This window comes from Copadichromis virginalis, linkage group LG11 (genome assembly GCF_057382275.1).
Source record: "Copadichromis virginalis isolate Kocher_CV1m ecotype Utaka linkage group LG11, C_Virginalis_male_GT1.1, whole genome shotgun sequence".
In the NCBI taxonomy this organism is placed as follows: domain Eukaryota; kingdom Metazoa; phylum Chordata; class Actinopteri; order Cichliformes; family Cichlidae; genus Copadichromis; species Copadichromis virginalis.
In genome coordinates, this window is record NC_140628.1 from 17,034,959 (window position 1) to 17,061,599 (window position 26,641).

The 26,641-nt window shown below is 42.1% G+C and overlaps 1 protein-coding gene across 1 annotated transcript; it reads right to left on the minus strand.

Moving 5' to 3' along the window:
- Positions 1 to 721: 721 nt before the first annotated feature.
- Positions 722 to 20,487, minus strand: macf1b (microtubule actin crosslinking factor 1b). Its single transcript, XM_085473372.1, has 40 exons — positions 20,197 to 20,487; positions 16,465 to 17,201; positions 16,239 to 16,286; positions 15,933 to 16,103; positions 15,226 to 15,392; positions 14,981 to 15,140; positions 14,785 to 14,869; positions 14,262 to 14,506; positions 13,557 to 13,676; positions 13,321 to 13,428; positions 13,009 to 13,227; positions 12,493 to 12,696; positions 12,184 to 12,415; positions 11,841 to 12,067; positions 11,626 to 11,748; positions 11,440 to 11,541; positions 11,224 to 11,325; positions 10,937 to 11,101; positions 10,589 to 10,744; positions 10,119 to 10,316; positions 9,874 to 10,002; positions 9,596 to 9,766; positions 9,307 to 9,462; positions 8,974 to 9,180; positions 8,736 to 8,855; positions 8,473 to 8,642; positions 8,185 to 8,344; positions 7,687 to 7,881; positions 7,288 to 7,413; positions 6,916 to 7,059; positions 6,533 to 6,721; positions 6,300 to 6,414; positions 6,000 to 6,166; positions 5,677 to 5,839; positions 5,384 to 5,538; positions 5,207 to 5,281; positions 4,931 to 5,048; positions 3,015 to 3,160; positions 2,702 to 2,822; positions 722 to 2,558 (listed from the first exon to the last, which is right to left on the minus strand). Exons 2-40 carry the CDS (start codon positions 17,119 to 17,121, stop codon positions 2,533 to 2,535), a joined length of 6,342 nt encoding a protein of 2,113 aa, XP_085329498.1. The 5' UTR covers positions 17,122 to 17,201; positions 20,197 to 20,487; the 3' UTR covers positions 722 to 2,532.
- Between the last annotated feature and the right edge of the window lie 6,154 nt (positions 20,488 to 26,641).

A 26,641-nucleotide genomic window follows, 5' to 3' on the forward strand; every position in this document is an offset into this window, starting at 1 on the left:
CTGGCATGGTTGGAAAACCTTCATAGGGAGCAGCCCATAAAACATCTTAACTTAATACCTGAACCACCTCAACTGTCAATGAATATGACAAATAGGATTAGAGATAAAGTTCAACCCTGGTGGAGCCCAACATCCACTGAAAACATGCCTGATTTTGTGCCAGAAATGTGGACAGCTCTGACTTTGATTATACATAGACCCCGTGGCCTGTAACAACAGACACACTCCATACTCCCACAGTTCACCCCAGTAAACTTTCTCCAAATCCACAAAACACATGATTGAAGGGAGGGTCAAACTCATACGATCCAGCCAAAAGTCCTGTAAGGGTGATGACCTGGCCCACTGTTTGGACAGAACTGGCAGTGCTTTTCCTGAAGATCTGGACCGAGGTTTGACAGTCAGCCGGAGAATCTTTTTCAAGATCTTGATACCCTGAAAATTTAAGCACACCCACTTTTTGGTAAAAGGCAACCACCACTCCACTCCACAGGCATTGTCTTAGACCTCCACGTCAACCAAGTGTCAGCCAAGACAGCCATACAATGGCCAGAACCTTTATCATCTCAGGATTTTGGAATCTCATCCTAGCCTGGCAACTTGGCACCACGGAGCTTCTTAACTACCCCAGTAACCTCTGCCATTGTAGTTGGTCTTCTGCCTCCTCCACAGAGGGCATTTTGGTAGTATTAGCAAATGTAATAATATTAATAGCAAACTATTTCATATTTTTATACAAAAGTTTTATTTTTTATACAAGTGGATGTAAAATTATTAGTGACATTCATCTAAAGTTAGACATCAGAATGAGTGCTGGGTATAGAAACATTTACAGTACAGAAAGATCAGGGTGCATAGCAATCGAAGTGAAATCTGGCTGTTGTAATTTTTTACAGTACAGTAAATTATCAACTGTCTCCAAACACGAGGCAAAGAGAAAATGTATTCCATCACGTAAAACATTTTTGACTTTAAAAAATTTAGTTGACAACTGCATAGACCAAATGCCATGACATAAGCTACTGAAGCTACTCAACCTCAGGTGGATCTAGTACAAAGGGACACTTACAAACATAGTGGTTACACATATTGTAAAGTATTAACTGGTCTATCATTAACCCGCAGAATAAAAGCTTTGCAACACTACCAGTGGATGATGATGATGATGATGATGGTGGACTTGTAGTTGATTATTTCTCAAGATAAATGTGGTTTGTTGTTTATTGCTGAAACAATACATACTGTTATGTCCAGGCTCATGTGTTGTTATTAAGGAAACTAGTGTTGAATGTTCTTTTTAACATCTTTGGAAGGCGAATAATGAATTAACAAATGCGAGAGTTTCTGAACTGATTGAATGGCAGAAAACAAAACAAAAAAACGATACTGTGTTGCTTAAAATGCCAGAAAAGCATAGAAACTAATAGAAATATTAAATATACAACCACTGCATTCTCATGACATAAAATTGTCAACATTATTTTTTTATGAACCCCAAACTAAAATTATAGTTTGTATAAATCATATGTAAGACATCCTCTTACTTAGCACGACATATCTACAGTAGTTGGACACAGAAAAGTGCATATTTATAAAGACAAATGCGCTAAAGAAATTTTTCTAAGTACAGTGTTATGAAGAAAAAAACACATCTACATGTTCACAGTAATGTTCCATAGAAACATACATCGAAAGACACAACCAGTCCTGAGAAAAAGAATCTCTACAAATCAACAATGGCCCGTCGTACTTCAGTGCATTGTTCGTTAAACAATCTCCAGTGTTTAGAGCATCCTTACAATAAAGAATAAAAATACATTTATATGAAAACATGCTGTCCAAAAAAATTAAAAGACAAAAGAAAGTGTGGCCCTGCCAACAATATCCTCATCATGGAATGACATAAAAACAAAAAAAAATATTACAAAGCTGACGGACGGCATACTGTACCCTTTATATAGTTATGATTTTGGTATATGAGTATTTTTTTTGGATGTTGATAGCAGAGTCAGATAACACAACACCTTTCAGTGCCATCATATGTGAGTCTTAGCACTATGTCACCTTGAATCAGTAACAGAGCGTTACTGACATCTCCCGACACCGTCCGACTTTAGCTCATCTTTAGCAGGCTTGGAAAATAAAAGCAGTTCTGATTAAAGCAATGCTCTGGCTATCATGCAGCAAGTATCCATGCAGAAATTCTTACTCTCTACGCAATCAGATACAAATATATGAAATGAGGAAAAAAGGGACAAAAAAAATCTCTGCCTTGCATCTGGACTGACCCCTCATTGTCCACACTGAGACATTCTTCTCACGCAGATTACCTAAAGCTGCACGCCTGTTAGCAGCACTTTTGGTGACCTTTCCTGTATTTTTCCTTCATTTTCACCTGGTCAAATGTGAATGATTCCATTATTTTCAGGCCCCTTCTAGCACCTAACTTTTGCTTGTCACTCTTTTGGGGCTTCAAGGCTGTGTTTGGGTTGAGCGCTGCAGCATACTCAGGGTGCTCAGAAGGAGAGATAATCATGTGGGCAACCTCTCAGTTTCGTCTAGAAGGTGCAAAAGAATGAAAACAGACAGAATCGGGTTAACACAACAAGTTTCTCAAGTTCTAAAAGTGAATGTTGCAACTTTACTGGATGCACGAGAAAGCAGTTTGCCTAAAAAAATCAAGCAAAAAATGAAAAATAACCTGGTGGTGATGGAGAGTTATCCTCCCCTGTTGTGGCAAACTGTAGGTCAGACCCCAAAGCAGCTATGGAGCTCCTGGGGCGAATGCAGCGGTCACCTGAGAAACTCCTACGAAGTAATGCCTAAAGCCAGATATGTTACACCAATTACTGATAAATGTCTCCATAATAAAATACATTTACATTTTTTCTGGTTGCTACTGTTCTTCATTTGAGAGGTAGACAGGTGCAACTTGATCCTACATTGTTATGGAAATTCTCTCATTTCAATATTAGAAAGATAGGAAGTTGCTTTACCCACAGCTTAAAGCTTACCTTGCGTGTCATGGGGCTGGTGGGGGCAGAGGCACTGCTGTACAGGCTGAGGCTTGAGTTGGACCTGCTGACAGTCAAACCTTTAGAGGTGCTCCCAGCTGGGGACAAGTACTTCTCTTTTATCTTCAGGTTGGTCCGACCTTTTACTGTTGGAGACACAACAGAGGGATTTTACAGAAAATGGCAAAACTTCTCATTATTTATAGATACACCTATTATTATAGTCAGCCAACATGTAGATATTAATAAGACTAAAGTTTTTTCACATACGCTGTGTTAACAACCCCTCCAACCCAACAAAAACTCAGTGAAAAGATGGCTAAAATATGTTGAAGACAACTTTGCAAGATGTCTAAAGAATGTTGAGATTTGGTTGAAGGGTGAAAAGAAAAAAATGCGTATAATTATAGTCTAAGGAGCTTGGAAAGAAAAGCGTCAAATGGTGGAGAGTCCCAGATTTAAACCCAGTGGGAGTTTCCCCCCAAAGAGGGACAAAGGACCCCCTGATGATCCTCTACCTAATCACATGAGCCAAGGTGTGAAAGCGGGTGTGGGTCACAATCAGCCAGGGTTTCAGGTGAGCTCATTATGAAACCTGGCCCCACCCTAGCATGTGATTTCCTGAGGTCAGATGGCCCAGGGTGTGAGTGGGCGTTTAGGCGTCTGGGGAGGGATCTCAAAACTGGATTATAGATGGCAGATAGTTGGTGTTGTAAACCCCCGCCTCTGTTCAAAGATGGTCGCTCACAGTGGACATAAATGGCTTATTTCACTCCTCCTTCAAACCATCTATCCTCTCTGTCCAAAATGTGAACATTGGCATCCTTGAAAGAGTGACCTTTGACCTTTAGATGCAGATGGACTGCTGAGTCTTGTCCTGTGGAGGTGGCTCTTCTATGTTGTGCCATGCGCTTGTGAAGTGGATGTTTGGTCTCTCCAATGTAGAGGTCTGGGCATTCCTCGCTGCACTGTACAGCTTACACCACATTGTTAAGTTTGTGTTTTGGAGTTTTGTCTTTTGGGTGAACCCACTCACACCCTGGGCCATCTGACCTCAAGAAATCACATGATAGGGTGGAACCAGGTTTCACAATGAGCTCACCCGAAACCCTGGCTGATTGTGACCCACACCCGTTTTCACACCTTGGCTCATGTGATTAGAGGATCATCAGGGGGTCCTTTTTCCCTCTTTGGGGGATACTCCCACTGGGTTTAAATCTGGGTCTCTCCACCATTTGACCTTAGAACTGAAGAAGCTTCTCGGATGAGAGGTGAAACGTCTTCAAGCAACTTAAAGAAGTCCAGACGCTTTTCTTTCCAAGCTCCTTAGACTACACTGACCTGGATGACTGAGAACCTTCACAGACATGTATAATTATACACTCTTCCTCATAAAGACCTTTACAAAGTCTTTCCATAACCAACAGATTCAAACCTGGAATCTGCCGTTCTGTCTTTCCACATGGGAAAAATAATGTTTTAATGTCCACAGGCTTGTCCTAATCAGCTTACCATGTGACAAATAACAACAGGAGCCCATCAGAAACAGAAAGTTTGCATTTTTTTCTTTAAATATAAGAGGTCAACAGCCAGCTGTGATCTAGTCATCTATTTGACCTTTACTTTTGACCAGATTTAACCCGATTTTAGCCTTGATGGCTCTACATGTAGATCTTTTTGATTGCAAAAGGATTTTTTTAGTGCTAAACATGAATTGGTCAGTTCTTGATATTAGTTTGTTTCACCTTTCACTTTTTAATCTAATTCACCTGAATGTCAAATGAAAAGGCCATTATTGGCCAACTAGATATAGCTGAAAAAGCAATGTTAAGAGATGTTTTATCCTTTATGGTTTGTAACAGCTTGTCTTTGAAAGAAAGGCATTTAGTTATGCAGGAAATAATGACTATTACAACCTCTGCAGGGATCATTTTTAACCAGGAATTCATCCAGAGCAGTCCAGCCTCCTCCGACTCTGACCATCAATGTGCTACGCAGGATTCGAACCATCCTCAGTTGTTGGGAATCTCCAAACTGGAGCAAACATTAAATAATATAATATTACCGTGTTACAAGTACTGATGGACAGAGGAAATCCATGTAAGACATAAATTTCCTCTGTGGTCGAGGATTTTAGCATTTTAAATATGAAGTTGCATATCTTTTGAATCAGTGACTAACAGTTGACTCACCCTGTATCTGTTGGCACTTATTTGCTCCACTTGAAACCTCTTGGGACAGTTACACTGTGCTACCTGTCGGCTCACCTAATAAAGGCAGGATAATGACAGCATGAGTTGAAAAACCTCATAAGGAGTACATTAGTTTAACTTTTTCTTAATTATTCCTTATGAACACGCTCTTCTTACCTCTTCATTGATCTGATCGGCATCCAGTGTTTTTCTGTAGGGATCTCTGCTGGGATGGAGCGCGCTCACAAACTCATAGTAGTCGATGAAACCGTCGTTGTTCATGTCAAAGATGTTGGCGACAGCGTTCATCTCTAGAGAGCTTGTGGGGAATTCTACAGAAGGAGTACAAAGCCTTATCTTGAACACCAGCCATGCAGATCTTAACGTAAAGAGTTAAAGCACTATAATCCAGAATGAGAGCTACATTAGTATCAGCAATGAACTGATTATTATAGGTAAGAAAGTCTCACTAGAGGCAAGAACATAATCGATGAACTCCTTCTGGCTAATCCGTCCATCCTGGTCCCGGTCGATGCTGCGAAACACGTCCAAGATCCGAGACTTCAAATGACTAATCCACTGTATGTAACGCTTTCGCCAAATGTTAAAGTCAAAGTTTGCAAATTCTTCCATCTGTGGGAAACAGCAAAATATCACAACCTTTTTAAATCTTTGAATGTCAAAATGTCTCTCCTAATAATAATTTCAAAAACATTTTTATTGTTTTGGCCACCTACAATGGTACCAGAGTCTCTCAACGTTATTACAGTTATGTTGCAAAAAGCACAATGACCTCTTTGAGCATTTGCTGGTGTTGTTCCAAGCGGTTTTGTCTCGCCACAGACAGGAGCCAAAGTTTCTGCCACTCACTGACCAGCTGACTGAGCTGTGGGGTCTGAGGGTCAAGGTGCTCCAGGGGGACTGGTATAGCAGGCTGCAACTTCATAGCGCTCCTTCTCTCTGGACAAAGAAAGTCATCATTCATCTCAGTCAAATGATACTGTATGTGCTTGACAGGTCATTAGCAGTGAGCTACTCAACCTTTAACCCTTTACGAATGCATGCACAGAATGCTGTTTTCACAGTGGCTTACTGGTGAGGGGCCGTTTGCTTGGGGAAACTTGCTGCTTCGAAATGCTCTTGTGTTTGCAGGATTTTGTGGCATGTTCTACCTCTGGGAACTTTTTATTTAACTCCTCCATGAATACCTGCGGAGAGGAGTCCATAACTGAGACTACAAAGTACAGTAAGCATGTTGTAAAACTGGGGGTTTTGCAGTGCAAACATGGTAAATAACTCATGCTCTCAAAGAAAAAGAACTCATACTGTGTGTTGCTCAATGAGTTTTTGGTTATACTCTGTGGCCTCAGGCAGAGGCTCTTGATCTCTGAGGCTGAGGGCTTCCTCTGCTGATGAGATCCAGTCCAGCAGTCTTTGGACTTCCTCTCTCTCTGTCTCCAGTGCTGTCAAACTGGCTTGGATCTTCTGGCCCTGCTGCTGGGCCCAGGTCTGAACCTGACTCGGAAAACAAAAGAGGGGGAGAAAATTACACAGCTCGCTGTTTATACATTGATAAAATGTCTTCCAGCATTCAAGCCATTTTGGTGACTGATAGCAACAGTTACCTAAACAATCAAATGATTTGTTTTTTAATATAATTAAAGGAAAATAGAACCTTGTGTGTATTACTTTGGCACAAAGGCACTCACTTCCTCGTAGCGTGTCTTAGTGACACTGATCCACGATTTTAGGGTGATTATGGAGTCTGGATGGCAGGAGGCAAGAATCTCCTCACCCAAACACTGGATGTTCTCAAGCTCCACTGCCTGAGCCTGCAAGGCAGACAGCGACTCCTGTGGCGGAGCAATAAAAAGACTTGGATGAGTTTTTTGATGCTCGAGGTAGCCGTCCTTACAGCTACGCTCAAGCACAGCTTTGTTTAACTGACCTTCAGCCAAACACTAAACTCTTATCAGCACCAGCTTCTTCTGTAGCAGAGTCTGTCCTCTGCACTCACTGGAAGCTGATAAGCTGGAAAAAAAATAATTTCTCTACAGGGAGTGACAAAATTTTATACTGACCTCATGCTGTTTGCGGAAGGAAAGCAGACCTTCCTCCTCCTCTGGTATGACCCCGTATTTTAGGATCCTCTCGGCCTCAGTGAGCCGCTCCATGAAACAATGAACGAGCCCGTCGAACTTTTCAGCCTAACAAGAACGAGGAGGGGAGTTTAGCTCCTTATTAGTGCTTCACATCATGTGTTTTTTCATGACTTTTGACAAAACTTAAAGAAACACGACTACCTGTCAGTTTTTGTGCAGAAGCTATCAGTATCAGTGCAAAAGGTTATGTCTTGACAGATTAAGTGACACAGTCGAATCAGCATTTAATACCGAATGTCAAAATTCCAGCTTCTACTTTTAAAACAGCTGTTGCACACACAGGACAGCCTCACAGCCTTTACTATTCGTGTACAACACCTGCTGAAGCGCAGCCTCCAGCCTGTCCTGCTTGCTGACTGACAGTTTGCACACAGCTTCCCAGCGGCCCTCCAGTTCATCCATCTGCTCCTGCAGCCAGTGAGCGTCGGCCGTGCTGCTCCTGGTCAGATCTCTCACAGAGCGCTTCAGGGTCCTAATGCATCCGGCTCGCTTTCCCAACTCCTTCTGGAAGGCCTGAGAGAAAGAGAAAAAAAGGCTAAAACCAACTATTTTATTTTACTCATGAGGAAGGACTGTGAAGAATGAGCTGCAAATTCAGAGTACAACAAGTAGCACTTAACATTAATTGTATGTATATACATTAATAATACATGTGATATACAACTGTTAGTAAACACTTCATGTACAAGACTGCATTACACCCTCTAATATGAAAATGAGGAAATGAATAACACTGCATTTAGAATGAAAACATTAGAATAAGTCCTGTGGGTTGGTTGCAAAGGCTGATTTTTTCCAAACTGTATTTGTGGGTACCTTGTGTTTGTCTATGAGATTGTTGACCATGTCTTTGTCTCCACCAACAGGTACGTCTTCAGCCAGTTGGGGTTCTGCTCTATACAGCCAGTCGTTCAGTGCCTGCAGAGCATCAGTGAATCTTCCTGAGAACAGCAGTGCTTCCTCTAGCTTGTGTTGCCTAAAAGAAAACAGAAAACACAAACACTTTGAGTACACTTTTTTTTTTGGTTATTTATCTGTATTAATGTGAATGTTTGGCTCATTTATTGGTAGAAATTCAGTTGTATACGGTATACAGTTCTGTACCTCTCCATGGACTTGCCACTGATGGTGTCCCATGTGTCTTTGAGTTCAGCCATTAAGTTCTCCAGATGCTGCCTATCGTGGGAGGTTTGAGCTCTTTCATGCAGACTGCGACCGCTCTTCAGTGTTGCCTCGTACATGGGCCTCTTTGATCTCAGTAGTTTCTGGAACTCCTAATTACAAGAGCGATCGGCAAATGAGTGACACATAAGTGAACAGCAAAGGTGCTTACACACATACAGCATATCACCATGTTTATAATGTACCTTTTGCTCTGTCAATTGTTGCTTAATCTCTTCGTGGGACACCGCAATCTCCTTATGTGTGTCTAATGTCTGTTCGACTTCTGTCATCCAGTCCACCAGGAGGCGCCAAGATTCATTAAACTGAATGAGATAGAAACATTTTATACAAAGCTCTCCGTGGGTGTGGCACATTATATTCATATACACGCGTGAGAAAGATCAAGGTTACATATCTCTGTATATTAGAGATGAAATATACCTGCTTGGCATTCTTTTTAACATCCTCCAGCATCCTTCCTCTTTCTGAAGTCCGCTGCTGTAACTTTTTGTATCGATCCTGGACGGTCATGATTAGGTTATGAATAACATCACAGTCGTCCTTTCTGCTGAGCTCAGTTAGTCTGAGGCCTGCGTTCTCCACTGTGGTCTTCTTCTCTCCATAATTGTTTACCTCATTCACCAGTGTCTGTATAGATAAAAGCATTTCATAAATGAAAAGCCAATACATATTACAGGGTTTAGATCTCTGGATTGGAAGCAATAAAAACAAAAATACAACAGGTATTTAAAAAAATAAATAAATAAAACCTACTCTGTGACTGTGCAGCTGTGCACAAACTGTGTCCAGAACAAAGCTAGGAGCTGGCAGGTTCCCCATAGACTCTTCACACTTGCTCATCTTAGTGAGTAGCTCCTGGACACTGCTGTGAAACTCCTTGGCCAAATTGAGTCCCTCTGTGAGCTGTGCCTGTAGAAAAAAGTCCTACACTCTGATTTACTGTAATAACATGTATTTGCAATAAAACACACTAAATAAAACACACTGGAACTGAAAACAAATCTCAAAGAGGCAGCGTGTTGACTGTGCTACATTAAAGGACCTTTCGCTCCTGGACTTTGCTGTAAACAGACGCCCATTTCTGTTCAAGAATCGACAAGCTGTGTTCGGTGCTCGATCCCCGCACAACACCGCTGCTCTCCAGCATCCTGTGAATGGCATTCTTCACATCTGTATAGGTGTGGAGCTTTGACTCCATCTCATTACACAACTCCTGTCACATCAAGTCAGGAAAGCCAAAGAATTAGAACCAATATCTTCACATGTATGTTTCCAGGATTATAGTTGACATTTTTAATTTTAAACTCTAATCAGCCTCACCAAGTGGGCATTGAGCCTTTCACTTGCAGAGTCCGGCATGCCCCACATGATTTTAGAAGAGGACAGTCTCAGTTCTGTATTCTCCAACCACTGTAAAAGGTCCTGAATCTCCATTGTAACATCTTGCACCTGTGCCAACACAATATACATATATCGTGCATCAACATTTGTTATAAATAAACTGAATCGTGTTTTACAATCAAAAAGACTTCTGATCCAGTGTAACAATATAATTCTGTCTTCACCTGACTCAGTCTGTTCTCTAATTCCAGCTGCCTTCGTTCAGTCTCACAGCGGACAAACTCCCAGCTTTCATTGAGATGCTCCAATCGAGATTGCAGACCATGTGGACCTTCTGCGGACCCAACCTCCAGCAGCCCCCTGCCTGCCTTGTTGAGGGATTCCACTGTGCGAACATGAGACATAACATCATTCCGCAACACCTTTGAGAAGGAAAAAGGAGGAGGGAAGAGATTAATGCATATGTATAGTATTTCCGCAATGTATTGCTTGGATTGTTTTGGGCTAAGTGTTTTCTGGTGTTAGTTATTTCTGACTCTTATAAGATGACTCAGATAGGTGGTGTGTAAGCATACAATAAACAAGACACACACATACACACACAAAGTTTCCAGCGTTGACAAAGTAGCCTACTGAAAGGCTGGATTGAAATGTTAGTCACAGTATATCTGTATTTATTAAGGCCACCACCAACCTTGTGTTTAGCCAGCTCTATTTCACATGCCTGCAGGTCAATGCTGATTGGCTGGCTGCCCTGCAGTTGTTCAGTGGTCCTGGAAAGCCAAGTGTGCAGCTCATCCAGTGTGTTTTGGAACTGACCGAGACCCAGCAGAGCACACTCTAACTGATGCTGTAAACATAATGAGTGGATAGTATATATCATTAGAAACATTGGAAACAGATCATTTTTACACATTTATTACAGGCTAGCTCACCTTTGTTTCAGTAAAATGTCTTTTGAAGTTGTGGCACAGCAGATATAGCAGCTAATAGCCACATTAGCATTAGCATTGCATCACTCTACCTGCTGTCATCTTCTTACCTGTCTGTTGACAGTCTCTGACTCCAGACTGTCCCAGCGCTGTCTGAAGTCACACAGTGGCGAGATTGAGCCTGGACGCTCTGAGCCTGGAGACAGCCGACACACAAACCGATGGTTCAGACTTTCTATCTCAATCTTCTTTTGGTAAAGTTCCCGCTTCAATTCCTAAAACAAGGGATACCGTACGCAAACATATACCAAGAGAACACATTACTTTTAATAGGCAAAGGTGCCGTTATGAATGAATGTAATTGCAGGTTCTAGGGCAGTATGGAGAATGAACCCACCTTGAGGTCACATAGCTGTTCTTTGACTGACTCCAAGTCAGTTCCTACCACGAACTCCTCTGCAGAACTCAGCTCAGCTGATTTCAACCACTCAAACAGTCCCTGATAGTAAAAAGATGTGGTGTGTTATTTAATATAGCTGTGATAATGACATGTATGTTATTATAAATTTATGCATACCATATAAATGGTTTTGTATTGCACTTGGACACATACCTGCATGGTATCTTGATAATGCAGTGCCATCTGCAAGGAGTCCTCCAGCTTTTTGTGACATTCATTCCATAGTTTGCTTAAGTTGTTCCACGTGCAATAGAGCTTTAAGCCAGCAAAAATATATGGTTTTATGTCAGTGCACAGTTTAATCAGCTGAAAAAAATTACTTTCAGATATGTTTCATACTTCATCTAGGCTCTTTGTGACATCTGGTTTGTCAGTATCCCCGCATGCTGACATCAGCTCCATTCCCAGAACGCCAAGACTGTCCAGATCTCCCTGCAAACTGTCTATATCCTCCCTGAGAGTCTATATTTTGAAAAAATGGAAAAAGTTACAACATGTCTTTCTAACAATATGGGTTCTTCACGCACGCTTCCTTTTAAAGTCTCCAGACCAACCTGCATGGTTTCAAGGCTCTGACGTATTGTTTCAGAGTCTGTTCGACTAGCATTGAGATCCAAAACCGCCTGCTGAGCATCATTAAGAGCAGCTGTGACATCGCCGACATCGCTCCAGTATTTAACGGCAAGGTCCAAGAGTTTGAGCAGCCAGGTTTCCCTCTCTTTAGCTTGATTATGTGTCTCATCCCAAAGCAGGGACAAGCTGGACACTCGCTCTTGAATTGCTGGGATCACAAGGATATGGCAAGCAAACTGCTTAGAATTTAAACTTTTCCACATAATTAAAAACATTGCAGCTTGTGGTTTTGTGTGTTTTCAGGAGATCTGAGAATATGGTCACCTGTGCTGATTGATCCATCCCCGGCAGCCCGAGTGTTAGCCAGTAGTTCATCTGCCTGTGTTTTGACGCTGCTGAGGCCTAACTCAAGTTTGGACAACTCAGCCAAGGTTTGCTTGTTGTCCTGCAGCTGCTCTTGGATTCTTGGCGTGAGACCTTGAAGTAAGGTGGGTGTCTGTATGCGACTGAGCAGGCGGTGTAGACTCTCTTTGATAAGAGTCATCCTCTCGTTCAGCTAGAGGAATAAGAAAACATTAAGCTGTGAACCAGTATAGGACAAACTGGTGAACATTTCCAAACAAGGATTCTTACCTGAGTGAATCGAGGCAAGGACTCCTCCAGTAGATTGGCAGTCTCTCTCACGCGGTCTCTAATAGCTCTATGCTGCTCCTCAGCCTCTGTGGCCTTGCGGCAGAACTGATCCCCCTGAATGGAGTTTAGTTCTGACAGGCGTTTTGCCAGAGAGCATAAACGTGCAATCAAAGGTCTATGTTCAGCTATAGATTCCCGAAGACCCTAAGCACAAGAGAGAAAAAAAAAGTTTAACAATGCAGAGAGCACTTTATTTACCAGAAAGCATTTGAAATGAACAGGGAAAGGACAAAAAATCCCTTTGTGTCACTTGCAGTGACAGGCCTGACACAACAGACCTGTCATGAAGTAAATTACATTAATGAACTATGGTTTAACAGATTAGCACATTTACCCAGAGAAAAATAGTGGCAGTGGCTATAAAGTCTGAAAGGACTTCATTGTTCACCAGCACAAAAAGGGTGATGAAAGAAGAGAAAAGCTGGCACTCTGATATGGGAAAGCAGGTTTCTTTACCTGTAAAAGGTCCTGTTGTTCCCGAAATGCCTCATAGCTAATTGTGGTGAGGGACAGCTGGCCAATCAGGGTCTGAGTTTCTTCAAGCCACGGTGAAACCTCAGCAAAGCCCTCAGAGAATTGATGGAGGAGTGACTGAGCATGCTCAAGCTGCAGGACCACGTGGGAATTGGTAGCTGAGGTGGTGTTGCATTGTTCTTGTAAAGCCTCAATTGGGGTCTGCAGGAGATGTAACAGTGGAAAAAATACATTCAAACCTCCCGAGTCATGTATGTGTTTGCTTCATTGATGAAATTTTAGTTGAGAGTGTACCCGAAGATCGCCAGTTTCCCCTTCATCGCTGTATGTCATCAAGATTTCAGTGATTTTTACCATCTTCTCAATATTGAACCGATGTTGTAGAATCTCAACTGCTAAAATCTGTACAGGTAACATTATATCAAGTTAAAATCAAGTTAAAATCAGTTACCAAACATTCCTATTGATGGACTTATAAAACTGTAGCATGTACTGTATAATATATCGTGTCTGTGTGTGTGTGTCCTGACCTTTTGCTCATAGACCTGTTCTGCGATGAGCTCTGGATCAAGATCAATAGTTTTCAGCTTCTCAAGTTTGGCTGCTGTATCTTTGAACCAAGCTATCTCCTTTACCACTGCTTTTTCCAACTGTTAAAAATACACAGTATTGTCACATAAACAAAACAATTATCATTCAAATACAAATAGATATGTTCTGAAGGCTTCCAACATCTTAAGTAAAAAACACCATGTGACAATAAAGAAATTACACAAAACCTAATGGCTTTCTCTCAGAGTCTTCAGGTCTCAGTTAAATCTTAAAGTTCATGAAAGTGCAATTAGAGCAAGACTGTCCTACAACAACACTGACTTGACGGCAGCTAATGCTTGGTCAAAATTAGATCAGGTGACAAGACAACAATCCCAAGAACGTCAAGAAACCTACAACAGACAGTCCCAGTTTCTTCTTGGGAAAATGAAATGCCAACCCCAGCTCCACAATAATATGACAGATCGATGAAGTCATACAGAAGCAATTACTTTATTGCTGCTTAGATGGCTCTTTTGAATTTGGTGGCGTACTTAGTTCTTCACATTACTTTTACAGAGTCCTGTGAAAATGTTTTTTTTTTCCACATATTACATTAGCTTTGCACTTCCACTTTTCAATGGCGATCAAGTGGTATTTCCTTGTATAAACCCTAAAAACCTTTAATTATGTGTAAACATTACCCTTTGTCTCTCAGCTGCACATAGTACTGCATCTCCAGCATGAGTCTGTGCCCCTGCTGCCCCCAAGAGCTCCCGCTCAATGCGACCCAGCCACAGGTGGAGGTCCTCTTGGCTGGAGGTACAACGACTGGAGGCCTCAAGCGCTTGTTCCAGTCTCTGCAGCACGTCCAGACTGCTCAGACTCAGCACAGAGCAACGAATACGCAAAGCATCCATCTTCTCCTGTACTTGCTGGGCTTCCTCCTCTGAAAGAAAAGGTAAATCCAGATTTACACAGTAGCCATTCATCAAAATAACCACCAGCATCACACTTGGCAGGTGTACTGCTGAGGATGCAAGGAAGTGCAGTGTTTGGTTTGAAGTTGTTTGAACGAGTGGTAGATCACATCTCAGTCTTCTCATATAATAGTGTTGATTAATCAAGGAGTTATCAAACAAGCGACAAGGGACAGACATGGGCAGAACTTCTATTATTAATATATCCATCTACAATAACTAATTTAAAGATGTATGTAAACATTACCTGATAATGCTTCCATTAGCTCATGACCTGACTTCTGTATTTTCCCTAGTTCTGCAGTTTTAACTTGAATTTCTTCAACAACAGCCTGAAGGAAGAAAAAAAGTGTTTAAAATGTATTGTAAAATCTATTCTTCTATTTAAACAATACAATCCACCTTTACTTTGCATGGCAGTCCATTCGCTTTAGATTTCTAACCTTGGCCCGGTCGGAGGCCTCTGTGAGATGCAGCATTACTCTTTCTGCATTTCGAAGTTCAGCTAGAGTCTGTTCCATAGATATGAGCCATTGCTGCAAGCTGTCCACTCCTTCCTGGAACAGCTGGGCCCTGGGAAGGATGAGCTCCAGGCTTGCCCTCCTACGAAAGTCCCCGTAATCAGTGAGTGATGTTTGTCTCGTGATGCAGTCTTGTCAAATCAATATTGATAGTAAAAGTGGTTCACCTTTGTTCTGCTTCCTGTTGTAAGGCCTCCCACTTCTGATTAAGAGTGGATAGTTTGACCTTTACTTGCTCCCCTTCTTCTCCCACATGGGCCTCCACCAGCTGAGTGCCTTCTGACATCATGGAGGTCATACTACGCCTCCGGTCTGTTAGGAGACGCTGCAAGAGCTGTGAAACAGCTGAATATCTCAGGTGAAGTGATATTATGTGGAATCACAAACACTATTGATACTGCTATACAGAAAACCTATTCTTAACATTTTATGTACGATTTCTGAGACACGACATTGCTTGCACCTGTTAATATTTCTTAAATCCGCCTCCCCTTTTATTTTTGCTTTTTTTGTTTTTCTTCCTGTTTTTGTGCCAGTCAGTGAGGGGGGAGTCCTGTTTCACAAACCTACATTATCAAGAACCAGACAGGTTTCACCTCCTCCAAAGAGCGCACAATGGGTGTGACTGCCGCTGAAAGGTGAGAGACTTCCCTGCTTTTATATGCCCTCAGGACATGTAGACAAAGACTTACTGAAGCTCATTGTGGTGATAAACACCACCCATTCACTGCTGAATAGAGCAGATTTACCTTAAAACGGAAGCACTAGAGCATTTTCCATGGATTCAGGACATCTTCCTATAGGTAATTCTTTTTGCCCACTGCAGAACTCAGTGGAAACATGAAACTATGATGCAATGTTGAACGTAACAAACCTTTTGTTCTTGGAGCTGTGCTTTCACCACTTTCACCTCTGATGATGGGGGTTTCTGATTTGCTGTGAGCTCCTCTATTTCTTTGACCCATTTAAGCAAAGCTTCCAGGTTTTGGAGAAATGTTTCAGAATCTGTAGAAACATCCTTTAGTGCCAAGGCAGATCTTGTTCCCTTGACAAAAGACCACAACATATCAGTATCAATTTCTTAACTGTGAATAAAAAATGTTTTCTTTAAAACAAGGTTGTTTCACCTGAAATATAATCGGCTTAACTACAACAGAAATATGATATGGGTAAAACCTACCCTCCATTTATCCAGGGTGGGATCCTGATCTGAGCTTGAACTTTGGAGCTGCAAAGTAAAGACAATCCTAGTGTTTTGTCAATTCATAAAAATTTTGATATAGAAATACCCAAAAAACATATTGCCTGTACAGACAGAGAGAGTTCTAGGATAGAAAGAATAATGGAAAGAGTGAAAAGAAAACCAGATACAACTTCTCATATTTGAGAGTCGTGTTGTTTTCAACCTCTGCAAGTTCCTCCGCGACACCATTCAAGACTCTCACGGTTCTGGTGACAATCGGGTTCCCTCCTTTATCTCCTGGTGGATACTCTGTCACTTCCACAATTTCTGTTACAGTTGTCTCTGTCACCTCTGTCACTTCTGTGACCTCACGTGATGCCACATTCTTCCAGGACCAGGGGCTTCCTTCTCTAGAGTCTCTCCTCTGGAAGCTGGCCCTCCTCTCTGCAGCGGTTTTCTCTGGGTGAGCCAGAGGTGATCTGGCGAACTCAGGAGGCACTGTCCTCCTTGTCAAGGTGCCATTTCGAGAAGTTTTTATGGGAGATGGGCTGCCTTGCCAAGCATTTTCTAGAGTACTGGTACTCCTGATTGTTGACGCAGGAGAGCTGTGAAGGGGTTTATCTGAAATGGGAGTTTCAGCTCCCTGCTCCCTTTTAAGATCAATTTCCTGGGGTTCCTTGTAACTCTCCACCTCTCTTTCCTTGCTCGCATCATCGTTGGCTTTGTCTTTGATAGTCTCTTCCTTTTTGGTCTCCCCATGTTGCTCTGCGGGCTGCCACTCTTTTCTTCGTTGGTAGCACTCCTTCAGAAAGTCCTCATCTGACCTGACATGCTTGGACTTCTGGCCCAGGCAGCTGGGCCGGCTGATGAGGTTGCCCATAATCCTTCAGCCCAGTGGCTAATGAGGTAATAGGTCAGGTAAGGGCCAGCGGCCATGCATGCGGGAGTTTCTTCAGCTACCTAAAATAAGACAAGGGGGTCATCATGCAATGAATAATTGCTCAGTTTGTGAATCTACAAAATAATACTTATTTTAAAAGCATAGCTTCCCAGTTTCAAAGGCACGAGTTACTCCTTGCATAGCTTACACGTCCAGAAAACTGCTAACAAATAAAGTAAATCAGTGTCTCACATTCTCCATTTGCTACATTTCTTTGCCAGTGTTGCCCTTTTCTTGGCACTGAAGGACCATAGGAAAATGCATCAGAGATACTTGGCCAGGATACTCCCCATCCCTTTGTCTAGATTTCACATAAACACCCGCAAACACGCGCACTCCCCTCTATGTCACATCACCAACCGAAATATTCTGGGCTTAGAAATCAATGTGACAGGCTTGTCGAGGATCCCACTGTTGAGCCTGGCACAGAAAAAGCAGTGGCAATCAGCCAGCGCTTTCTGTAACTCAGCCTGGACCAGTCCTGGGAAAGCCGCTAAGGATCTGATCAAATATGACAGCCATTAACACGCAGACATCGCCTTTCTAGAGGGTGACAACAAGAGGAGGTGCAGGAAAACTAAGCGGCATGAGAGTAGTGGGGGAGTTGTTGGTGTAACAGACACCAATCAGTAGCATACCTTACAGTATACACTGTTATTACACAGACTGATAGCTGGTGACCTTTATGGAAAACTAAAGCCTGACTCTCTCCTATTACCACACTACTACTGCAGAATTCTGAATACAAAAATGATCTGATCACCATCTAACCTGATCAAAATTACTACATGAGTGACAGTTTACGGTGTTAGCCTGTCTGCCTGTCCCTCAGCTCAGAGCCTTCATTGTTTTAACAGGAAGGTTAAAGGTGAGAGTAATTATCTCGGTCTAGTGGAGCTGAGGTGAGCCCATCAGGATAGCACAGGGAGGGGTGCTGTTGAAGTTAGGTCCTCCTCTGAGTCATGATTGGACTGGTCCATTCAGAATTATTACAGGTCATTTCAGGTCATGCTCGGTGACTAAAGATCTGTGGGGGGCCTCTATGGGTCATCAAAGAGGAAATTGGGATGTTGGCTCCTCAAACTACTGAGAATGCGGAGGATGTGGATGTACAGTGCTATAAAGATAGACAGTTATTCTGTATATTACACCCATAATCGATTGCTAAAATAATAGCCTGTAGATGCAGCTTCTTTATTTTTGCAGCTTCTTAGACAAAAAAGTCTACAGCCAAGGAGAACGTCTCTCTACTGTCAATATACAAAACAAATTTAAATCAGATCTGCCTTAGGCGGGCTTTTTAAAGTCCTTCATTTGGTTCTCCTTTTTTGTTTGACTCAATTCTTATTTATTATATATATATAGCTGTATGTGTGATGATGTTTATGAAAAGTTTCATTCAAATTGGCACACCCATAAAGGAGCTAAGGTTACATATGCTTGATCACTGTAGTAAGATGAAATCTGACAGTGTTTAACTGGATGGGAATCTAAATATGACCTATGTTGGTATGATGCCTCCATGTGCATTAAGCTAGCAATTACCTACATCATGCATGTTTCTGCTGAGCAGATGATGCAGTTAAGAAACCACAGGGGAGTACACAGTCAGATCAGAGAGTAGTGCCCAGACAAAGCCCCAGCCTGAAGATCAATGATTACCCAGTTAGGCCAGATCACTGCCCAGCAGTCTCCCGAGGAAGCGAGAGAGTGTCTGTGGCTCTGTCCATATGGGTTAACAATTCAGCAGAGAGGGTGTGCCTTCTCTGGTTACCGCACCACATGTGTGGTCATTTACTAAACTACACGGCTGCTCTTACAGTGATCTCACAGCACACTGTGTGAGGATATGCTGAGGACCACTTTCATCACATGCTACAGTAAAAAGGAGATTCTGTTTGAAATACACAGGCTTATGTACTCTTATTCTCATTATGTTGCCTTGACCCCTTAGACCTGATATAGAGTGAAAAAAACCCCAATAATCATTCAGTTTTTAAGGAGGACATGTACTAACACAGTGACCTACATTATTTCATGAAAGAATCCCTTCTCAGCATCCCTGGATCTGATATACACCTCTCACCTTTTTGCACAATGGTAGATGAAAGGGAGCCAGGCAACCAGAGAGCCACTCTACTATATAACTGATATTGACCTAACCATCCCATCACTTAACCACCTTTAAAATGGCCCTTAATTCAAATGGCCCTTTCTCTGCTCTCAGCTGTGATTTATGATACACGACCGCAGTCCATTTCCTGATGAATTCGATTATGACTATAGTATAGGGACTTGTATATAGTATAAAAGCACGAACATCAAAATTAGCAATATTCATTTATATGTGTGTATGCATTATGAGCATCTAAAATACCATATAGAGGATATTTGTATTGTATGTTTTTCATCATATTTATACACTGATTTGGTGTAATAAGCTCGATACGAGTGGACTGGTAATTAGTGGCGAACAATAATCATCAATCAGAACAGTAGAGCCTTAATGTTGTGTCACTGTTGTGTGCTGGTTTCTGTTGAGGGAGGTCCTGAAGTAGTAATCATTGTAGTGGTCCCTAATCAGGGATGGCAGCTGTGCATTCACCCATGAGACTCATAACATTTTAGGGTGGATAATGTACAAGGTTGCACACTGTCCTCTAAATGTGCAATACAGCACTACTATATAAAATACAATGTGCTAGTTGTAGCTGTTGTAAAAGGGGCATGTCTCCATACAAGGAATTGAGAAAATGTTCACAAAGAATATATAGCTGAACTAAATAAAATACACTTATGTACTTACATTTGAATGATCCATTCATATTGATGCTTTGGAATATTTTATTGCCTCTTGAACTGAGTAAATGCAGAAAATCCTTCAGTTGGATCTCTCACTGCTACGACCTCTTAGTTTAATCCCTGACCGGCAAAGTGCAAAACCAAAGTCTCTCTAGGCCAGCCCTGACTTAGTGGCAGTTTTGGCGGTTAGAAGCTTACGTGAATTACACTTACCCCGAAGCACAGTCGAGCCCAACAGCATGAGTAAAGGAATCCAGCTACTCCTCAATCACCGTTCAAAAAGAAGACAAAGATAGAAAAAAAATCCAGCTTTGTTTGAGCATCCCTTGAATGGCCTCCCACCTCCAACATCCTGAACTGAAGGCTCCCCGAATGCATACACATGCATGCTCCCTCCAGCTCACACTCAATCAAGTGCACTCATTCACACATGCTCGCATACAAACACACTTTCTAAACACACTCACACATGTCCTGATAACTCATGCTTTTCCGTTGCCCACAGTCACAGGCAAACAATGCCCTCCTCTCCCTTCACAGTGCACCCTTCCCCTCCCGTCACTTCACTTCTCCTCCCACCAGCTCTGCTCCTCTCCCTTTCTTCTTTGTTATGGGAGCTGCGATGGAGGAATTCTTTCCTTGTTAACGCCACCGATGGGATAGTGCGCCCAGATGGAGACAATGTATTCCAACGGCTCAGTTGAACTCCCACAGTTCCCAGCCAAGAGCAGTTTTCACATTGAGGTCAAATTGTGCCAGTTCCATATAACGGCGTGGCAGCGCTATTCCCACCAGTGCTGCTGATGCTCAGGTTGCTCCTGTACCGGGCAGCCTGGCAGCAAAGTGCCCCCTTTACCTTCCCCAGGCTTATTTTTTCTCTCTCACTCTCCCCCTTCTCATCCAACAAAGCCCCTCCTCTGGGTCCGACTGTGGCTCAGAAACTCCATGCTGCTTCTTCATGAAAAATGGGGTGGGGGGCAAAAAAAAGGAGAGTTTTCTAAAGACCCCTGGGTCGCCCTTGAAACATTCACATGGTAAGTGACAGCTGCCTCGGCCCATTCCCTCTCTCGACGGCGAGGGAGAGTAGTGCAGGCTACAAAAGAAGGGACCCACACCCACCCTGCCATCCACCCACTTACACATTCACCCCAACCCCCTTGCAGTCCCCGATTCCCCATTCTGAGGCAGTACAGCAGTCTCCACAGCAGCAACGAGGACAACTAATTACTGTAAAACATCTCAGATTACTTTTCAACTCACTTCCAGCCACTGCAACTCAACCCTGTAAACAAAGAGGCTGGAAGCAAACACAAAATAGAGAGCAACGGGAAGATAATACAGAGTCTTTTCTATGCTTTTGGCATGGGAAAGCAAGGAAAGACCCCTATGGTGGAATTCTATCATGCCCCATTTAAGGAAGTCACAATATTTGCCTTAGAAATGCAATACACCAAGCATTATGTATGCCAACGCCATTACAAAAATACATCCTTATCATTTAAGGTGAATAATCTGGGCAACCATGTTTTAACACATTTCTGGTATTGCTTCAAACATGACCAATGCCATAAGTAACGCCAAAAAATGTCTGGAAATGATGTGAAAGCGGGATACATAAACACATGCATTTATGCGAGTACCTTAGTAACAAGGCCAAGCTCTGCCCTCTTTATCATTTTTCCTTCTATCTTTCTCCAGCCAACCAAACAATCAAACAACTGACTAATTCTCCAAATGCACACATGCATGCACCTTGCACACACACTCTTTTTCACTCTGTCTCGCCTGTACACATCCACTCAGTCGTACATGTAGATACCTGCCACTCAGCCTGCTGCCTAAGCCACACTTCTCAGCCAGTGTTGCCATGAACTGCAATATCTTAACAGCAGCAGGAATGTTAATGTGCATTCACTGAACAGGTACTTATATCATAAAATCGATATCAATTGTTCTCGTGTGAAGTGCCTACTGTGTTACACGTGAGTAGAAATGTCTTGGAAGCTGTCACTGTAAACTTTGTTTGCATGAAATGTGCGCCGAGTCCTGGTTTATTCAGTTTGTGTCTCAGAGCGACAACGTAACTCCGTTAACAAAGAGTTACAATCAATTAAAATAAGCAATATACTTTTTTCATCCCTTTAAAATGAAACACATTGCCCGGCCCAAGATTACCGTTTTTGATAATCTACTTTCACTTTAGACTAAACACCAGACAACACAAAACTGGTCTAGAGTCAAACCAGCGGTCTAAATAATGTTAATTTCTGCTAAATGTTATCATATGCTAACAGCTTCAGCATCTTAGCCTTTATTTAACATGCTAATAACCATGATAACTAACAATTATTGTAGCTGCTGGAAATATTTCTGACTTTGTCAATCAACCCAGGTGCAATCACTATTTTCTTTTTCCTAAATTAATTCAGTATTTATTAAATACCCCAACAAAACCAAAAACCAAAAAAAGGTCATCTGGACCCAACGCAAAAGTATGAAAATCACCATGAGGATTCATCCATATTAATGGAGGTAACGAATATCTTTAGAAATATCTTGTGAGATGTAGCATGGACTGACCAATAGTTGGTAGTATATAAGCTGTTTGATAGCATTACTACAACATATACAGTAATAATATGTTCCTGATTCAAGACCGGAAGGAGCCACATAGCCAGGATATGGGGAGTGTCACAAGCTAGTCTACTCGTAGTGCTGGTCCCAAAGCCCAGATAAATGGGAGGATTGCATCAGGAAGGGCATCCGGTGTAAAATCTGTGGTAAATGAAACAGGGAGAGCCATCCACTGTGGCGACCCCATGGGTAAATAACCTAAAACGTGCCATTAAAACATATAATGTGAAACTGCTCTGTTGGGTCTATTAAAAGTGGATGTGGTGAGGTTGAGCTAACAGTAGGATTCTGTCCCTCTGTCTTCTGACAGCTAACACGGCTATGTTCTGTTTCTAAAATCTTTCATAGTGAAATTTTGGTTAAACAGTCATTGTTCTATTGTGCTCAACAGCATTCAAGACCTTCCTGTGTTAATGACACATGAAGAGTCTTGTGATGGTAAAAATAGGCTGTTTAATCTGCTTTGAATGTGTTTCAGGTTTTCGGTGATCCTCAACTCCTACAACAGTGCCCCACTTCTGACCCCCAGCCCTCTACAACTTAAATTTATGCAACTGGTGTTTGGAAAAAAAGGAAAGAAGTAGACGATGTCATAGAGGGAAAAAACTGGGAAAAAAAGCCTGTCACTGTGGCCAGTGAGAGAGTGGCTTAATTGAATAGAATGACCTCTGAAGGTCAAGTTATTTAACCTCTGAACACTCCAGTGCAGATTCAAAGCTTCGCTGTCTTGTCTTATAGGACAAAAGGCTTTCTGTATTACACACCCCTGGAAATGTACAGTAATACAGAAAGCAGTCACATACCATGAACACCTTTAGCTAACGGTTTAGCAGTAAAAGATCCACACATTCATTGATAGCTGTTTCCTTAGGTCACTTTGAGAGCTTTTGTCTTTAGCTGCTTAATGAGAAAGTAAGTCCCACATTCCCCGTCCCCCCTTTCTTCTTTTCTGAAAGGAGCTGGCAGTAAAGGGGCACTACTTTGCCAGGAAGACATTGTTGTAAATCCATGACACCTGATCCCTGCTTTCACCATCCTCCAGTCCCCTCAGTACTAATTAAATACTTTGCCAAAATCTCCCCTCTCCATTTCACAGTAGGTGCACATAGAGCTTCAAATAGTTCTCAAAAAGAAGGCTGGTGTGGTTAAAGAGCAGCTGGCACTTTGAGCTATGCAATGATGCAATAAGCTGGTGAAACTGTAGTGAAATCATCTCATTTTTCCTTCTGCCGAATCCAGATTCCCAAAATGCATGTGATAATGGAGTGGACACAGGTTTGAAAATTGATTAAAGCCCAAATTAATGTGATATCAAATTAGTGTCCAGTGGGAGCCTAAATTTGATCACAGATCCCGTGTGCCAAAGGACCTGAGAGAAAAGATTAATTTTACAGGCTTGTTTTCCCCCCTCCTCCCCTATCTCATCCTCTCTGCTGCCTTCAAATTAAATAAGACCTCAATAGCTCTTCTACAGAACATGGTAATTAGCCCTCTTCACAAGAAATGAAAAAAAGAGAAGGTCCCTTTTGAGGGTCAAACCAGAAGCACTATTCAGCACACACACACTGTCATTTATCACCAAAGAGGTCCTTTCCAAGAAAAGTGGATGAAAAGCTGATGGGTTTTCCTGCTGGGTTGCTTGGGCCCTACTGGGCTGCCTGGATACTGGAAATCACACCCGTGGGTGAGAGAAGGATTCAGCCACTCGAGGATAGAGGAGTTCAGCCACATCATCAAGTATGCATTTGATTCAATTGCTGCCAGGAGGAGAAAATTTAAAGCCATAAGTCTGCATTTTATACTGAGAACAGGAAAGCATGGGCAGTAAAAGAAGAGACCCCATACTGCTGTGGACAAAAAGTCTGTAATGGACGAGATTACCCAAAGTGCATTAAGATGAAAATGAATTAGATGCGCTACGAGAACAAAAAGAACATCAAATTGTTTTCAAAATAAGATTCAAGTTAAAATAAACAAATTTACTTCACGGCCATCTGAGCCTAATGGATTATCCGTTTGCCTTTTCGGCAACAAGCCTCGTCTTTCCTAAAGGTTATGACAGCGTCAGAGGAGGGTTACTGTTTGCAAGCTGTCAGGGACAGAGAGGCGCGGATAATAGGTTCTGATCTTTCACTGCCTTTCCTGAGTTTGTTTTGTTGTTTTGAAGTCGTCCTCACGGGGTTTAGTTGGGATGCAGAATCTGCCAAAGTCTGAGCTAAACCAGAGACCTTTAAAACACAAAGTGTCTTTATCTCATCAGCATGGACTGGGGGCGGGGGGAGGGGGGGGGGTGATGGAGAGAAGAACTTTTGACCTTAACCTTTATTGACAAAGCGTTGTCACTTTGACGTGTCAGTCACATTTTGTTCTGCCACCGTACAAAAGGAAAGTTGAAATTACCATCGCTGCAACTGCGGTTTTCAGCCTCTCTGATGCGTTTTCATTTTTAAAGTGCCAGTGTAGTGGGTAAAATTATTTCTACGGTGATATATGTAAAGAGAAATGTAGAAAGTGCAGCGATTGTGCTAATAATTTCATTAACACGTTAATCAACTTGCTCTTAAAGTGGCATTATAGGTTCAGAAGAGAGATGAGAAAAAGTGCAGGTAAGGCAAAGTGGACGGAGAAGTGTATGAAATTACATTCAGTTTCTGTCTTGTTAAACAGATTGGAAATTTTGCCACTTAATTAGTTCTATAACTTACAAGTTCAGATAAGCATGCAGTTCAGATTAACCATCCTGTGAGTCGGACAGAGTAAAAAGAGGTAGAGAATGATCTGCTGTGGTGTTCCCAAAGAAGTATTAATCCATTTAAAAAAACAATTTTTTACACTTGCATATCTCTGGTTGTGCTCAGTTGTCATGGTCCTGGGCCATGTTGGCCCAGTATTCTTAGTTTTTGTGTGTTTTGTATTTTGTTCTCTATTTATGCCTTGGTTCCTAGGTTGTTTAGTTAAGATGTTCCTTATTTGGTTACCTCCTGTGTGCCCCTTTATGTATCTGTGAACCCTTGTTTCCCCTCCTTGTGTTTATTCCATGTTTTCAGTTATGTCTGTGCTCTCTCCTCCTGTCTGAACCTCTGTGTACTTCCTGTTTTACTTTGACAGTCTCTCGTCAGTATGCGTCATGTTGTGTTCACCCCTGCCCTGTCTCGTTACGATTATCTGTGTCAGCTGTGTTTCCCATGTGCTCTCACTTCCCTCGTTTACCCTCTGTGCATTTATGTCCACATCTCCCTCAGTTCAGTGTCGTGTTCTCCCTCATGACTGTGTGCCCCTCCGTGTGTTTCCTTGTAAGTCAGTTCCTTAGTACTTCCCAGTTCAGTTTCATATTATTTTGTATCGCCGTTATCTTTTGTCAGAAATAAAGCTGTATTTTGAGTTCAGTCCTGTTTTTTTTCTGTGAGTTTGCGTTTGGGTCCTCATCCTGCCTGCACAAAGCCTGATCATGGCATCAATGTTAGCAAATAACTTGTTACGACTGCCAAAATACTACTACCAACTATGTTCAGGTTTCTCTGGACTGTAAGAAACAGATGCACAAATTCCATTTAGATTTTTATCACATTCATAATTTACAGTGTCCAATTTAAAGCTTAAGGCGTAATTGAGAGTTCATGGGAAAACAGAGTAAGATGCTTCATTGCTTGTTTTGTGTTAAGGAGCAGGTGTGTAACTCTCTCCTCTGCTTTGGAGAAGGGTCTGTATTGTGGCGGAGGGGATGCCAAGGGATGTCCTTATTCATGCTGCTAACTAACAAGTCCCTCAGGCCAGACTGGAACCAGCAGTGCAGCAGACTAACAGCATTACCATGACAAAGGTCTGTGGTCGGATGCAGTATGATAAAGGAATGGTACAGATAAAAGACACTCCTTTATTTCACTCCTTTATTTATTTCTCTCGCTGGGGTTCAGACTAAAGCTTCACTATGTTTCCTTTTGAAGATTAAATAATTATTTTCCCTAGAGAAGACATGGAGACTGAGATTGTGTTGGACGGCTGCATCAGATTTTAAGTTAATATG

Bases quoted from the DNA above. Each gene is read 5' to 3' on its own strand.
- macf1b (XM_085473372.1), bottom strand. From the start codon at position 17,121: ATGGGCAACCTCATCAGCCGGCCCAGCTGCCTGGGCCAGAAGTCCAAG. The intron at 9,767-9,873 runs GTGAGGCTGATT...TTGATGTGACAG, and splicing joins AAAGGCTCAATGCCCACTTG to GAGTTGTGTAATGAGATGGA. The intron at 3,161-4,930 runs GTTGTAATAGTC...TGTCTCCAACAG, and splicing joins TAAAAATGATCCCTGCAGAG to TAAAAGGTCGGACCAACCTG.